This window comes from Trachypithecus francoisi, unplaced genomic scaffold (assembly GCF_009764315.1).
Source record: "Trachypithecus francoisi isolate TF-2019V2 unplaced genomic scaffold, Tfra_2.0 Lachesis_group2, whole genome shotgun sequence".
NCBI lineage: Eukaryota > Metazoa > Chordata > Mammalia > Primates > Cercopithecidae > Trachypithecus > Trachypithecus francoisi.
Genome location: NW_022681465.1, coordinates 35,373,835 through 35,392,338, shown reverse-complemented (window position 1 = coordinate 35,392,338; position 18,504 = coordinate 35,373,835). Strand labels below are relative to the sequence as shown.

Here is an 18,504-nt window from a genome sequence, read left to right as displayed (position 1 = left end):
AATAATCCACTAACATTAGTCAGTGGGAGTGTGAATTGGATATAAATGACTGTCACTTGTGAAAACTTTATTCCCTCAACCACAAACAGAATGTACTACACAAAATATTGTTAAAGATTTCCTAATAGTCATGGAGTTTTTGACATTGCTCATATTCCCATGTATACACTTAAAAATAAATAGTTTGCCTAATTGCCAACCACTAGGGCTAAGGGGAGTGGAAAACCAAAGCACTAACCAAAGCTTGTTAAAAGTGATCACTTAACATTAACGTACAAAGTATAACCAAGGGCTTGGATATATGAGATAAGAGAAGCAGAGAAAAAAAGGGATTTAATTTATTTTACAATTTTACAAATGATAAAACAATAATACCCGGTTGCTACACACAAACAATAAGAAAACAATGTTGAACAGAATGAACTTGACAGAATAAACCTCATCTTTCAATTCCACAAATTCTATAAGAAATACTCAGTAGCAATTATTGTGTGCAGCAATGCTATCTCTGTAAACTCTTTTTGTTCCTGCTATTTACATTTCAAACACTTGTGCTTTTGCCTACACAAAGAAATGTTTTTTATTAAAAGGTGCTACTTAAATGAAAATCACAAGGCCTAGAGCCACAATCTGAAAACTGTAATTTGAATACATGGCTAGCTTGAAGGCTTTACTTTTCTTCTTTCTTATTATTTTTAAGATTTGGACATACTAGACTCTTACTGTAACTCTACATATGAACGACATAGAATTCAGTTATAAAGTAGATACCTCTTAAAGCAGGTTAGTAACTGAAGTCTCAAAAGAACTTCTTTATTCTAAAGTGGCCTTACTTATCTCCAGGGTAGTTCACAGTGCAGACCCTGAAGATGTTAGCATAACACAAATCTAGTGTGTACATATTACAGACTCAGTGTGTATAAACACATATACACATATATAACATTGTATATATGTATCACACATGTCTATTTGTACTATATAGGTATATCTATAGCACATATATAATAAAATATCTATTTCTAGGTGGGTTTCATTTGGATTTTCTTTCATCAAATACAAATAATAACCCTCACTCAATTTTTAAAACGTTGGGATATTGATAATGTTTGATGGGAAAACTTTCAAACTTGTAGAGATAACAACTAACTATACACAACTCTTCCCATACCCCTTCCACAATTACATATACTCCCTACAAAAACCACATGAAAACAACTCTTTTATGAACCAAGTATCACGTTATATGCATTATGTCTAACTGACTCAATTAGAAATAAATTAATTTGTTCATCCTTTTTCTGTATAGTAGCTGAATAACTAATTGGTATGTACACTACCCCTAGCATTACTTAAATAAATTGCTTTTGTAAGCATATATGTAGAAATTACCATTAGTAATTGATATACAATTCATATGGTATACAATACATGAAGACATTTGAATGCCCAGCACCTTCTTTCAGATAGAAAAACTTCCGCAGTAGTTTTATCAGTCCTGTGGGCTGAATCATTAGATTTGCCCAGAAAATCTATTACTTGCTCACTTTTTATTTCAGCAACTTAACATTAATTACAGCACAGGCTGAGTGACAATGATGAAAATGTTTCCATGGTCTATTCACGTCAACAGCACAATAACAACCATGTTCTGTAAAGGACAGGAGTATTTCACAATCAGCTGCCTGAGCATTGCCAGGTACAGGGTTAAATAGTAAAAAATAAATTAAAATATTAAAATTGTGAATATATGATATTTTCAAAATAAAAAACCTCCACTTATTTCAAGTATGCTTTTATAATTTGATTTGGTTATGATCCTTTATGCTCTGCTATTGGTTAAATCTCAACTCTTTTTCTTATTCTTGCCATTAGCCTTCATTGATCTTGCTCTGTTCCTATAAAAAGGCCACAGTAGACAGTGAAAGCGGGAGGGCAGATGGAAAGGTATACAACAAGGAATGAAATGGACTTGTACGGTTTGTCTTCTTTGAACCCTAAATACCTTTAACTGAATTCATTCTTGACTATTGAAAGTTCCCTGAGATGAACAAAAGTAGTCTCAGTTGATACTGAAGCCCTTTTTTTCATGCTGAATATTTTTGGAAGTGGGCAATGTATTTAGGGAACACAAAGGATACAGTGACAAAGCAATGTGAAAAAGCTAAAAAGGCACTACTCAATACATCTATGAGATAAACATCAATGCACAGAACAATTAATGGCTGAGATATGTATGCTGTGGCCTTAACATTGTTTAAATGCATTTGTTGAAAATATACTAAAAATGGTCTGACTGCGGTGGCTCACACCTGTAATCCCAGCACTTTGGGAGGCTGAGGTGGGTGGATCACTTGCAGTCAGGAGTTCAAGATCAGCCTGGCCAACATGGTGAAACTTCATCTCTACTATACAAAATTAGCCAAGTGTGGTTATGTGCGCCTGTAATCCCAGCTACTCAGGAGGCTGAGGCACGAGAATCACTTGAACCTGGGAGGTGTACACTGCAGTGAGCTGAGATGGTATCACTGCACTCCAGCCTGTGTGACAGAGTGAGACTCCATTTCCAGAAAGAAAAAAAAAGAAAGAAAGAAAGAAAGAAAGAAAATATGCTAAAAATGGCAAGGTACCTTGCTGCTGCTTTTTTAAGACATATTTTAAGTGCCCAGATGGATTTTACCTATAAGATATTTGCTTGTGACTTCTAGATTTCTGTTGAATTTAAATTAAAGGCTACTTGAACAGCTTATCATTTGCAAGTAGTCCAAATTTAGATTTTATAAATCACTTTCAATTTGTTAAGTAAACCAGACTTTTCAACTTTACATTCAAAACATGTATCTATTCTCTTATAATTTCCAATAGATAAGAGGCTTAATTATAAAAGTACATTAATGTTCCATTCATTTTTAGTTATCAGTCTCCTATATGCATTAGATTTCACTTACTTAGAGACACATACATTCTCAAAAGATGTAACATTCTATATCCCAAGGTTTTACTATATTTTTAAAAGATGACATCTCATTAAAAATATTGAGAACTGTACTACTGTGAATATCCTTTTCCATGGTAACACACACACACACTTCATGTTTTTTATTCATTTCTCAGACTGTTTTCCCTAAGAAACAAAACATATATATTCCCCGTGCATTTCTTCTTTCCTCAAATTGCCTCCCCAAGAAATAAGAAATCAAAGTAGAAGTGAGAATGCAGTGCTTCTGCTTTCTAAAGAAACACTCCACTATCGTAAGTTACTAGAAAACTGGCCTACTGGTCAATTCTGTTATACATTAAAATTTTTTATATTACTTTATTAATAATTTCATGTGTTTCTTGAAGAACACATGTGATATTGTGACTAAATTTAACTACAGAAAATTTTGGTCAATTAAATTCATTTTAAATGCCAAATATTGACACACAATTTCATTGTTAAACCTCTTGAAATTAATCATCTCTGCTTTGAAAACAATACTCTATTAATAATGTTATTTCTGCACTAAGAAATTTAACAGTAATATATGAAGCATTTCCATATTTCTATTTGAATAACAAGGGGAATATCAAAGAACTGGACGTCACATTTCAGCTATATCAATCTAATGTTTATTCTAAAGGGCAAAATGCTTCCACAAAATTATTACGTAATGCAAAAGATGTGAAAAACATTTCAAATGAAAATAAAGCATGAGTTTGGAAATTTAAAAATATTTAGAGACAACTTTCACATTAATAGCAAAATAATATATTCATGTTAATAATATATTATTTTCATGAAAGAAAAATGGTTTGCTGTGTAGAAACGCAAGCGTAATCTTTGGTACCAAAGATCTTTTTTTCTTTCTTTTTTTTTTATTCGGCCTATTTTACCATCTCTGATGACATGGAACATCTTTCCTTTAGAATGGCCTAATATTACATAGTGGTTCACTTTAGCTGGTACCTTCTACACCATTGGAAAATAATATGGAGGTTTAGAGTTGTGCAAAATAAAACTTTTTAGAAAGTCGGCCGGGTGCAGTGGCTCACGCCTGTAATCCCAGCACTTTGGAAAGCCGAGGTGGGCAGATCACGAGGTCAGGAGATCTAGAGACAATCCTGGCTAACATAGTGAAACCCCGTCTCTACTAAAAATACAAAAAATTAGCCGGGCGTGGTGGCAGGCGCCTGTAGTCCCAGCTACTCAGGAGGCTGAGGTCAGAGAATGGCGTGAACTCGGGAGGCGGAGCTTGCAGTGAGCTGAGATCACACCACTGCACTCCAGCCTGGGCGACAGAGCCAGACTCCATCTCAAAAAAAAAAAAAAAAAAAAAAAAAAAGTTTGTGTGATAGCTTTTAAAAAGTATAAGAACTTTAAAAATAATTACTTAAAGTTTCTTTCCTCATTCATATGTATCTCAGAAAGGATTTCTAAGCACCCCAATACCCAAAACAAAAGAGATTCCAGAAGACAAACAAAAACATAAGTTAAAACATAAAATTCATGATCAGACTCAGAGTCCTGACTGAAGGCATTTACTTGAGTTGTTTAATCTTATGGATTTCATTGCTCAAACTGCTTCCATCTTGGTTTCTGCTGATAAGGATGGTTTAATTTCCCAAGGTCTGAGTTATGTTCCTGGGGTTCCTCTTCTAATGTGCTTGGCGTTGCTGTGGGCAGCCTGACAGTGATAAACATATTTGCTTTATTAACTAATGATGAGTGCACTGTTGGATCTTGTAAACACTACTGATTATACATTCAAACTGTATTCTTAGTGGAAGTGGCACTTACTAGGACCCTTGAAGTCAAAATATTTAATTTTTAGAGCACTTTGCAGGTATTTCATCAGCTGGTAGTCGATTTCTCATGAACGTCCTCTATTCACCTTTCAGTTAATTGGTGGATGCTGAAACCCAGCCGTGTTTTGGATCCTATTTTCAAATCTCCGGAAGCATCTTCAGAAAAGAAGTGCATATTGTTTGTTTCAAAATGTGCTTTATTGCTTTACACACTTTCCTGTTGTCAGTTTTAGAGCTCCTCTATTATGTAGCACATTTAATGTTTTGAATTCCAATGGCATTCTGTGAGGGCTTGCATTGGAAAAGTACCTATATTTTAAGTCATCATAATAATGATATTTGACCGCTTTTCCATTTAAATCCTTAGGGAATGGCCAGAATCCATACAGGTGAATTTCATCACAGAATCTTGTGGCAAGTGTATACATGAGGAGACCTGTGCTGGGTCTTTTGATAGGAACTTTGTTGGTCAGCCAGTAACTGGAAAAACAAAAAACAAAATCAAGAAGAGAAGAATTTAGAGAAACAGAGCATATCCTACAGCAAGCATACAATGCAGAAAACTTAAAAGGTATCTTTATGAATAATATTTTAAAGAATTACTGAAGAAATATTTCTAAACATTTAGAAAATTTGATACTTTTATTTTATTTTTTCTTTAACCTTTATTTTCTTTCTTATTCTTGAGGTCATATAAATACCCAGGGGACCTGGAATGTAGGTGAATATTACTCTAGAACCTCACCTTTGAAATGAATCAATATCAAACATTTATATAATATGCAGAGTAAAATCTTCTCAAAAGGGACTAAATATGACTGCAGGAGTCGTGGTAATTGGGTAGAGATTAAATAATCTTCCTAGAAAAAAATAGTTTGAAACTATGCCTATAGATTTTCAAAATGTATGATATTGCAATTAAAATTCCAAAGAAATAAATGCTTTATCTATGTTATATCAACTGATTTATTCAGCTCTAATTTTCCAAGTCACAATTTACTGAAGCAAATTAGAAGCCTTACTTCCACTCATAAATAAAAAAGGTTGTAGAATAATTGATAGTTTTCCACATACACAATTCAACATTTTGTTAAATAGATAAAATATATTTCGATGCTGATAAGTACTTTACAGGTAATAAAGTACTTCAAAATGTTCAAATCCATAATTGCTGTCAAACATTCGTGTGAAAAGCACCAAAACTCACATCTCTGGAAGAAAGGAGACTTCCAATATTTCTTGGCATACTCATTTCCTTAAGGACAATGATGTTTTTTGAAAACAGCTGAGTGTAGATTTTTCTCTTACTTTCAAAGTTGTCCAATTATAAACACAAAAACTTAATAAGTTTAAAAATTATTTTGTTTTTGCTCTTGTCTTCTATCTGGAGAGATATGTACTCTGCCATCCAGATGTAAGGGAAATATGTTAGATCCTGTTTGTTGCTGTATTTAATAAACTTGCTTTAGATTTCACGTATTATTTTCTTTTTCTCTAAAACTTTTATAGAGCTTTCCAGGGGAGATAAAATATATCTAGAGTACTGAGTATGAAAAAAACTTAAAGTGATATGTTACTTCATTTCCTTAAATAAATTTATACTTTCAAACTTCACTGGAAACATCCAAAACAGGGAAAATATACCTCGCCATAATAATTCTGTATTTTGGTTTTCATTTTCTCCCTTCTCTGAATCAGGAATGGCCTTACACATATTCGATTTTTCTCATTTACTGAAGGCCGTGGGCTAAATATTTTGAGCTGTATGAAATGTGTTTTGAGCCATTTATTATCACAATTGTTTTGAGAATGTCTGTAATCAGTAAAGAAGATTTTATAAGAAATTTTCAGAGAAGAACATCTAGGAATTTTCTCATAACTCAGAGTAACTTAATGAGCAAAACCATAACTTGTACACTATTAACATAATGAAGAAACCACAGAGAGTGACTCTATGCAAGGAGCATAGTCAAACTTCTTTGAAGACTTTGAAGCAACTATGATACGGCCTGAAGCTTACTGGACTCGGAGAAAACAAGTGTTTTTTTAACACGAAATAATGATCATAGGAAAGTATTGTGAATGTGATCTTATGTGAAAGTATTGTGAACGTGTATGTTTACAGAGGTTAGGTGATGGAGTTGGTTAGTTAAAAAAAATCTATCTGTTTATAAATTTTTAAAGTAAGCCAAGCAAATTCAAATTCAGCCAAAAAGAAAAGAGTATTTCCATTAGGCAAAGTCAATGATTAGCAATAATTTGGCAGTATGAGGTTCATGGTGAATTATTTCTAAAGTGAGAAAAATGCTGCTATATTACTTGTATGAAACTCCAAACTTCTTACTATCAATGAATGCTTTCCATTTCCTAATTCTGGAGAGATTTCCTCAAGGTTCATGTAACTATGGTTGCTCATTGACAAATGCCAAAGCAATTTCTACACGCAATACAAATAAGTAACTACAATGTTAGAAATGCTGAAGACAAAATTATTTTCTTTCAAATGGTGTCAGAGATGAGCAATCACTCAACCTTTTTTGATTCAGGGCATCTTATGAGATACCACAAATAGAATATCACTGAAGTGTCTTGAAAATGAAACTGTGATTGTGAAGCATCTTATTTGAAAATAATGGGTAGAGTGGCTTTAAAAACTTTCTGTGGTCTTGTTCTAGATAAATTAATCTATGCAGTTAAAATACTGAATTAATTTAGTTTTAAAAATGCTAACAGAAAAATAAACTTTGCGATATTTCGTTTGCAACAATTTGAATAATCTCAAAGAAAAATATACCATCAATATTTCAGGACATTTTTGAAGAAACAACATAAAATAAATGCCAATTACCCTATTGATTTCTAAAAAGTGTCACAGAAAAATACACCTTAATAAATGACATCAATATGTAACAGATAAGTTGAAAAATACCTTAAGTCAGGCAATAAGTAATAACTTTCTAAAAATTTAAAAACACAGAACTGATCAAATACAGTCAATAAGACTATATTTTGTGTTTATTATCAACCTAATGTTGTGTTTGAAATTATGTAGGCCAATCTAAATTATTGCAATTCAGTATTAAACCAGTAACAAATTCCACTGTGAAAAGAACAAAAATAGATATTCTTTTAAATTCTGTTAGCATATTTGGTTAGATAACAATTATCAGCATTAAAAGCTAGAGCCCAGACTACAATTTTGAAATCCATACCTGAATGTATCCACCTATATACAATTTGATATTTGAAAACTGCAAATTCTTATGGAGTCTATCAAAAAGAGATAGAATATTAACTTGTGTTTCATCCTCATTAGGAAAAATAATCAATTGAAAATAATGCATTATAAAATAATGGAATAGTCACACTGTTTCAATATAACATGTTCTAATTTTTATCCCAAATATACATGTTATAGTTTAAAATTTAGCAAAATTTTAAATTCAACCAATAATTTAATTTGCATACACGTATTTCTTTCTATGTAAATTGATGTTTTTTGTGTGTTACCAAATCAATGTAAGCTCCTCATAGAAAATTTGAAGGAAAAAAAAATCTGAGTAAGAAAAATATTACCTATAATCCATACACATAAAGATAATTACTGCTATAATATGCGACATTCTTTTGCTTCTCTGGTTGATTTGGATCTTAATATATGTTACATTCATACATAGACACACACAAATTATTTTTCATCAGAGAGGCTTTGTTTTATTTTTAATATTATTAATTTCCTTTCATTCTTCCTTTCTTCCTTCTTTCCTTCCTTCCCTCTTTTCTTCTTTCTTTCCTTCCCTTTTGTTTTATGATTATACTTTCTTCTGTTGTATGAAACATTCACTCTGGACTTTATGTGTAAATAGAACATTTATAACTTTTTAATAAATTTGGTAGCCTCTGTAGATCTCACTACTCTCTCACATACAAAACAGAGCATGAAAGCTCTGTTTTGGCTAAGTGAGGTGTCTTATATACTCTTGCTCCAATATGGTAGTTCCATTTCTTACGTCAAAGACACTCAAAATTTGTAATGTCTCTACCAACCAAATCAGTGTGCTATAGAAGGCTATATTTATAGTCAGTAGATGCAGCTTTGAATCTGTGATATGTTTATAAGTACTTGAGAAAGCTGCTTCCCTTCGTTGGAGCCCAGTTAACAATATTTAACATAAAAGGTTGTGATGCTATAAAAGAGACAGTAAAGGTAAAAGAACATAAAGCTTGACATACAATAAGTAATACTACTTGGCTCTCAACATATCCCAAAACAATCATTCTTCAGTCCCACTCACAAATCCCACTTCTCTCTTGGAAACTTCTGTGACTACTTATTGGCTGGACAATTGTGGTCACGTCATTTAACCTCAATGGACATATTTCCTTAATTGTGAAACAAACATTTAATTCTATGGCTTTAGGGTTTCCTCTATAAAATTCGATTGCAGTTTCAAATCTTCTCTCTCCATGAAATTGTGTGAAACACTCTTATTCCTTGTCTCCTTTCTCCTCACAATTTTGTTCCCTTTCCTTCCTTCAGGTTGTAGTACATTGCGGAGAAAAGAAGGTACCTAATAAACGCTTACTGATTTTAAATCCAGTAATATTTTAGATTGTATCTCATAATAATAGCAGATGATAATCACCTGAGGAGTCAAAATACCTGATTATTTCTAGCAACCACAGTTCTAGAACAACAATGTTATAATTAACAAACATTGATACTAAGGAGAGCTCATATTCAATATATTGACAAACAAGGAAAATTAGTTTGTGTTTATATTTAAATAAAGAAGTCTAGATGTTTAGAAGTATAGCATTGGTGCAAAAGTAATTGTGGTTTTTGCTATTGAAAGTAATGGTAAAAACTGCAATTAATTTTATACCAACCTAATAATGATAGTTTTTTTCCTCTTAAAATGTTAGTCTTCCTCCAAAAATCAAATGTGACAATTTCTAGAAGAATTTGAATATCAAGGATGGAATTTCACTGTGCCAACAGTTGTAATTTAATGTTATATTATAAACAAAGTTTCCATTAATGAGCCCAGAAATTCTTCTATGTGGAATGTGAGATGAAGTGTATAACAAAATATACCTTTATATTCTTAATTCAGGAGCTCCTCTATTTCTCCTCTCATATTTATCTTCCAATAACTGAGATGTGTGCTTGATTCCACTGGAAGACTATATCATGGGTTAAAAAAATGGTTTTTGGTTCTTCTAGTCTACAGTAATTTGAGATATTATAAAATAATTGGCTTTTTTTTTTTGGAGACAGAATCTCGCTCTGTCACCCAGGCTGGAGTGCAATGGTGCGATCTTGGCTCACTGCAATCTCCGCCTCCCGTGTTCAAAGGATTCTCCTGCCTTAGTCTCCCAAGTAACTGGGATTACAGACACCCACTGCTACACCCAGCTAATTTTTTTTTTTTTCTGTATTTTTAGTAGAGACTGGGTTTCATCATGTTAGCCAGGCTGGTCTCAAATTCCTGATCTCATGATCCGCCTGCCTCAGCATCCCAAAGTGCTGGGATTACAGGCATGAGCCACCCTGCCTGGCCAAATAATTGGCTTTCTATTAGTAATCTTTGCAGGACATATCTGCACATTCTCAACTCTAGAGTCACATCAGAAAGCTAACAGAGACCATTTATGATGATATTATTTTTTCCCATCAAAAATCATGCATGGAACAATAAATAAATGTATGTTTTTTTGAGATTCCGTCATTCACATTTGTCAATATGTCCATTCATTCTTATGAGGAGTATATGTGTGTCAACTCTATAACATGGAACTTAAAGCAGTCATCCTGGACATATTGAAAAGGAATATCTGCTGTTTTCTTCCCTACTGTTAAAATAGTCCTTTCATTGTATTCTAGTCTGCAGTATATTATGTAAAGCACAAGCAGGTTAATTTTGTTTTGAAATTATTTTGGCACAGTTCATGATACTTTTTAAGATTATGAAATGGCTTGTGCTGTCAGATAAAGCAGGGTTGATAGTAAATTCTTTAAATAAAAGTAGAACTTCCAGCACTGAACTTGCTGAAAATAATTCACTCTGCCATGAAGTAATCCTTATAGTATGCCAGACAGACAATAAGTGATAGATCTTAGATCTTGTTCTAATGTGTGTAAATAAAGGGACAGACAGACATATTTAACATCATTTGGCAAGCTAAGTGTACACCTAGGGGTAAAAAGATAAGCAATTGTTAAGAGGTAGCAATAAGAATAATTTATTGAGAGTATATAATGGACCAGAAACAGTGTAAAGAGCTTTATATATGGTCCTTTTTCATTTAATCCTTGCCAAAAACCTGTGAGTAGATGTTATGTCATATATGAGGACACTGAGGTTTGGTGGTGACGGGAAAGAAAGGCTAAATAATCAGTTTAAAGTCACAGAAATTGTAGGTGACAGGACCAAGATTTAAGCTCACATATACCTGGCTATAACTATTTTAATTTTAACTTTAAAAAATTGTTTTCTTTAGCTACTTAAGAGCATTCAGCTTGGAATAGCAAGTTCTTAGGATCCTTTCCAACATGGAGTTAATTGGTGGAAAAAGTAAATAATGATCTGTATGGTGTTATGGTGATTAACAGGCCAGTATCAATAGTGATTTTTTTGTATGTATGAAGCTTTTTGGAAATTTTTTTCAAAGGTAAATAAAAGAGGACTAGTATAAAGGACCCACTTTTCCCATGTACTCTCAAAAGTGCTTGAAGTCAGAAGACAATTTTGTACTTTCACGATATATTTTACTTAACCACATTGCAAATGACAAAGGCAATGACATTGTGCCAAAGGGTAAGAATTTCCTTGCAGAGTTTTATGATGCTTCTGAAGGTATTTTGAAGTATCATTAAAATGAAAGCAGAAGTCTGTAGCTTTAAGAGGTCAATTGTTAATATTTTTTTCTATGTGCCCTTTGTATTCAGAGCTCTGTGTCAAGTAGCTGAGAAAGAGAAAGTAGAAAATATTTTCTACAGAAGCTCTTCATAGTATACATACAGAGAATACTTTATCACACTTTATAAGCTTAATTCATCAGAGGCATAAATGACTCATGGCATGAGGAAAGGAATGGGGATACTACTTTATGCTCAATGATCACTAAATTCTATTCAGTACCAATGTATGTTATCTGACATCTATCAGAGAAACAAGGCTTTGCCCTTAGCTCTGAATTTCACCCCTCTTCTTTTTATCTGTCTATGCACATTGTCACATCAAGTATGGATACAATGTTAAGAAATTCTAGATCTACCTATATTATGTTGGTTCAGCCAAATGTCTCATATTTAATGAATACACAACTCCCATTATTGTGATATTAGTAATTTTACTCCATATAGTTTCAAACCACTTTCACATGATCCTCATAAAATATTACAATATACGCAATAGAATATATTATCATCCCTACTTCATAGAGGATGCAGTTATGGCTCAATAAGTAAAATAGCTTATCCACTTTTGCTCAGCCAACAAGCTGTACATTGGTATGTTGGTGAATGTTTAAAGCAGGCACTGGGTGTCGGGAGACAGTTCAATGATATATAGCATTTGTCAGTTTCTGTGGTGTAAATATTACCATCATGGCTGATTTCAAGCTACCAACCTGACATCAGTGAACACTAAATTGGGAAGAGATGGTGCAATGAGATCTTACAAGCCACTACAAGCAAGCTCCAGCATGCTGCAGATTGCAGAAGAGAGAGAAAATATTCCTTCTGACCTGTAGTTTCATGAGTTTTGACCAAGAAAATTCAATTTAAAAAGTTACTTAGAAATATTTCCAGGTATCAGTTGTTTATTCCATTTGTGAGGAGAGAAAATAGAGTAAACCATTTATTAAGAGAGAAAGTGGAGTAAGGAAGCTATCTTTGTAAAGATAGCTTAATTACCTATTAATATAAATGTTTAACATTATCTAATAAAAATAGAAACAGAAGAGATAAATGATGTTTTTATTTTAAACTCATATTCAACACAATACTTGATACACAGTTGGTACTTAATGCATGCTTATTTAATTTATTCTTGCTGGCATTTTAGAGAATCGTAGTGTTAATAAAACAGCATTCTCATGACTTGCTAATCCCTGAGTTACAATATTCAATGGTTTGAAAGTATTGGAAAAACTGAAGTCCGGCTTTGATGTACCTTTGTTAATGATGTGATCTTGTTCAAATGATTTAAACATATTTGGACTCAGTTTACTCACCAACAAAATGAGGATCTTAATATGGTTTCACTATATCTAAAACTTTCACTTCGATATGGTCAAAAGCAGTAGGAAATTCACAATAAGGAACAAGAGAGCTCATTCAACTATAGCAGTAGTCTAACCTTTACATCTTGCTGGCAGATACTAACTACCCCTACTTTATCTAACATAGCATGCAGCATTTCTCTTTAACCGCATTATGGAGCTATTTGATAAGATCATCCCTATTGAAAAACTTACAATATAATTTCTGTAATACTAGTAATTAGGGGTCATATAATCTTTTCTCCTAACAAATTCATAATTGTGCTTCTTTCAAATTTATTTATTCATTTTAATTGACATATAAAATTGTATTTGTTTTATAAAACATGATGTTTTCATATTGTTTGATTATCTGAAAGTTATAAAATGACCCATTACAATTTAAAAGCTAAAGCTAATGTAAGAGAATTAAGTCACAGGAAAATGGAATCCTGATGAAAATTGAGAAAAATTAAACAAAATTAACCATAGAGAATACTCTAGACTTTACCATGTCAGATTGTTGAATGGAATTAAAATATATGTCTCCCAAACTACATATATGATTCAACTAATCATATGAGGGCTAGATTTTGGTGAAGAAGAATTTTAAAAATAACCATCATATAAGATAAGGATTATAACTTCATTTAGTAAAATATATTTTGGGAGTTGTCAAAGATAATGTTTAAAATCTTGAGCTGGCAAATTGGAGGTAGAGTAAAATATGAAACAGATGTCAAACCACAGATGTTAATGGCCTTTTCTTTAAATCCATTACTATTTCAATGACCTTCTCTTTTAATCCTTCTGAGAAAAAACTGAAACTCATAACCTAAACTTCCACAATGAAGAAGTGGTGACATACAAAAAGTGAAATACTAGAAAAATAGAAAAGGGACGGTCTTCTGAAGCATGATGAAGGAGTTAAATTAGGTTAACATTTAAGTGCTCTTATGAGATCAGGTTACTGTTTGAAAATCAAAAACCATGGAAACTGTACATTTTTCTTAGTAAGATTGAAAGGAAACAGTGCAATAATTAATCACAGGACATGGAATCCTACAAAAAAAAAAAAAAGCATTAACATACAAGGGGTGGTAGTGGTGTAGGTAATCCTAAAGCTCAGTAAAAACGGGTTAGATAGGGCAGACGATAATGATCTAGGTGTTTATCCATGCACATTTTTTCTTTACATTAACATGGAGTCCGAGGAGGCACTTAGAGAATATACTTCCATAATCCTCAGCTTATATGAGGTTGGTTTTCCAATAAAAGTTAATTTTACTATGACAATAAAACATAAACAACTCTTCTAATGATCTGATGATCTTATTTTAGCTTGATTTGGACTGTTTACAAATGGATATGCTCAGTTTACATCAATAAGTCAGGTGACATTAACCTCTCCGATAGTTGTGCTAAAATCAATTTCAAGAAAAGTAAGGACCAATAAATGTGATCTATATTCCATTGAATACTGTAACATTCTTGCTATCAAAGTACACTAACTAAACATCAGTCAAAGATCAGAGTTCTCAAATCTCAGCAAATGAATAGAATTAAGATAGCCATAAGCAAATTTGAAGTGGTTCCTAAAAACATTCCCAGCAAGTATCAAACTAATAGCATTTGGGGAGGTTAGTCAAATATAAATCTTTATTCTTTATTTTTATTCCTGCCATAAAGGGCAGATACTGTAGGAGCTGCCCATTTAGATAATTACCTTGTCCCTGGCATAAACTGAACACTCAAATAAGGGCTTTCCATGAGCGTATAAGAAAGGGAACTTCCCAGCTGAGGAAAGCCTCCATGAAGGAATAATGCTAAGACAATGTCAAGGTGGTAGACTTTGGGTTTTGAATTATATTACAAAGCCACTGTTTTAATTCTGCTCCACAAAATTAGAGAAAAACTTTCAACTTTTAGCCCTGAAACTTTAAAGGGCTATAAGATGCTATGAAATATGTTTCATTAGTCAAATATCGATAAATACCTGGATTGTTTTTCCCGTCCACATGTTAATCCCTATTTGGTGAAATGTCAATCTATTCAAACCATTTGTTAATTTTCCTCCCTTTACTTTATGTTTGAGTCAACGGTGATACCTTCAACACATTTTAGGCAGAATCACTTAGTTTATAAATTGCATTTATAAAATGATTGCAGAAATCAAGAACATTAATATAGAGAAAGTTTCTAAAATAATGTTAATGTTCCTATTGAACAACTTCGGTACAGTGAAAAATCCTAGGACTTAGATTGGAGTCAGCCGTCAGAGTGTAAGCTCTAAGCCTTGGCTAGTCCTTGTCATGTCTGTGTTTCAGATTCCTGATCTCTAAATTTGGGCAAGAACCTCTTCCCTTTAGGAATGCTGAAAGAATTGAATGATATCATACAAATAATAGTTCACTGTAAATTACGTATCAATATGTAAATGAAATGTAATATATTATGTCGAAGCAATCACATTAACAAAGTCGGGTCATATTACCTATGTACAAGTGTTAGAACCAGAGCAACTCCATCTTGAATAGGAGCTCGGTGAAATAAGACTGAGACCTACTGGGCTACATTCCTAGACGATTAGGCATTCTAAGTCACAGGATGAGACAGAAAGTCAACACAAGACACAGATCATAAAACCCTTGCTGATAAAACAGTTTGCAGTAAAGAAACCAGGTAAAACCCACCAAAACCTGTAATTCCAGCACTTTGGGAGGCCGAGGCGGTCATATTACGAGGTCAGGAAATCGAGAGCATCCTGGCTAACACGTGAAACCCCGTCTCTATTAAAAATACAAAACATTAACTGGGCGTGGTGGCGGGTGCCTGTAGTCCCAGCTACTCAGGAGGCTGAGGCGGGAGAATGGCGTGAACCCGGGAGGACGAGCTTGTAATGAGCCGAGATGGCGCCACTGTAGTGCAGCCTCGGGCGACAGAGGGAGACTCCGTCTCAAAAAAAAAAAAAACACCCAAACCTCTGGTCATTCTCACTGCTACACTCCCACAAAGGCCATGGCAGTTTACAAATGCCATGACAATGTCAGGAAGTTACCCCATATGGTCTAAAAAGGGAAGATATGAATAATCCACCCCTTATTTAGCATATAATCAAGAAATAAAAAAGAAGGGCAATCAGCAGCCCTTGGGGCTGCTCTGTCTATGAAGTAGCTATTCTTATATTGCTTTACTTTCTTAATAAACTTGCTTTAACTTTACAGACTTGCCATGAATTCTTTCTTATGTGAGATCCAAGAACCCTCTCTTGGGGTCTAGATGGGGTCCCCTTTCCAGTAATACATGCTCATATAACAGTCAACTAACAAATTTAAGTTCAGTTTCATTTAACTCTTATTTTCGTTTAAATAATTTAACAAATTAGTGCCTGAATTATACAACCAGGACTTGAAAATTATCCAGTAAAACAAAACAAAACAAATGAAGAAACAAAAAACTCCAACAGTTACTTTTTTTTGGACTTGATAAATTTTAGAAAGCAGTGAAAAATGATCATGTGATATCTGTCTAGGATGTGGACTATGCAATTCAACTCAATATAGCAATCATGAAATTCATTTAAATTTAGAGGCACTGCCTAAGACAAACATTTATTCATACAATTTGTTTTCTTTCTGTTACACTGGTATAATAGAAATTCAAGAATGAGAGCCACAAAGTTTTTTTACCGACACTTTGAATAAGAATATAAGTTGATAGAGATAATTAACTGAGACTTTATAACAATAAACTTGAAGAAAGTTATATTTAACTTTCTTTACAATGAAAATGTGATTGAAATGGCTTTTTGTTGTTGTTGTTGTTCAAGAGGAATATTTCCATAATAAAGCCTCTCAAATCACTTGTTTGATTGATGATTGGTTCTACTTGGGCAAAAAATCTGAAGAAAGGCAATCTGTGGGAGTTAGTTTACCAAGAAGTATACAGTGTTCTTGACCATCTGTTTCTCTTTCAGTACATTCACATAATATTGTTTTGTATGATGACTCAAATTTCATGTATAAACTGCTAGAATGCATGTAATACATATAGAGTGCAGAAGGCAAGAGAAGAATCTAGGGTATATACAGGTTCATAAAGAATGTATAGAGTACTAGAGTATAAACTGCATTAAAATATTGGGGAAAGATTAAGTTTAAAATATTAAGAAACCAGGCCGGGCGCGGTGGCTCAAGCCTGTAATCCCAGCACTTTGGGAGGCCGAGACGGGCGGATCACGAGGTCAGGAGATCGAGACCATCCTGGCTAACACGGTGAAACCCCGTCTCTACTAAAAATACAAAAACTAGCCGGGCGAGGTGGCAGGCGCCTGTAGTCCCAGCTACTAGGGAGGCTGAGGCAGGAGAATGGCGTAAACCCAGGAGGCGGAGCTTGCAGTGAGCTGAGATCTGGCCACTGCACTCCAGTCCGGGCGACAGAGCGAGACTCCGCCTCAAAAAAAAAAAAAAAAAAATTAAGAAACCTCACATTGAATCTCTAGTGGGGTTACTTAACTAAAAGAAAACTGAGATATCTCAGCTGCTATCTTAATTCATTCTTTGGAAGAAGGCTACAAATCCATAAAATTTATGGGAACTCTTTAAGGGATATCCAGAGGATCCTACATTTTGAACAGACATGAAAAAAAAAAAAAGCCTTTTTATTTTTGGTCTAACGATTGTGTATCAAAGCAAACTCAGGAACTAAGGAACTCTGTTATAGATCTAAGGAATTTTAAATTACAGCATCTAAAAAGGAAAAAAAAAGGGGGGGAGGGGGGCAAGGTAAGTCATCCCATTCATTTCTTTAACCAAATAAGAAAGTACACCTAATGGGTTCCTCCAATGGCTGCCTACACAAAAGACTTAGTAAATAAGATCTTTAGGCCAGGCACAATGGCTCATGCCTGCAATCACATCACTTTAGAAGGTCAAGGTGGGAGGGTCATGGAGGCCAAAGGTGTGAGGCCAGCCTGGGCAACATAGAAAGACCCTGTCTTTACAAAAAAGAAACATAGCCAGCAGTAGTGGCATACCCCTGAAGTCTTAGTTATTAGAGAGGTAGAGGTGGGAGGATAACTTGGGCCCAGAAAATTGGGGTTATGGTGAGTTATTATCATGCCACTGCATTCCAGCCTGGGTGACAGTATGAGACTCTGTCTCTAAGAAAAGTAATAAAAATAAGAGATTTTACCAGATTATTAGAACCAGTGATTATTCACTGTCAGAGAAACATATAGATTCCTAGAGTGGGAGATAAGTAGAAGTATAATAAATACAGTTGTTTTGATTGGGTTCAAATCATATTATTTAATTTATTTTGCAATTCCAAATATTACTAAAGTAGACATGAGATTTCATATTTATTTATTTATTTATTTTGGAGGCAAGGGTTAAAGAAACTTTGAGGATGGTCTATGATTCTACTGAATTATATTTTATATATTAA

At 33.6% G+C, this 18,504-nt stretch overlaps 1 protein-coding gene across 1 annotated transcript in view; it reads right to left on the bottom strand.

The window, feature by feature from the left end:
• Nucleotides 1-320: 320 nt before the first annotated feature.
• The window catches only part of ST8SIA4 (ST8 alpha-N-acetyl-neuraminide alpha-2,8-sialyltransferase 4), a 103,717-nt gene continuing 85,533 nt past the window's right edge, over nucleotides 321-18,504 (bottom strand). The window contains 1 exon segment of the mRNA XM_033179027.1: nucleotides 321-5,268. Within this exon segment, the coding sequence (XP_033034918.1) occupies nucleotides 4,986-5,268 (283 nt within the window). The 3' untranslated portion in view covers nucleotides 321-4,985.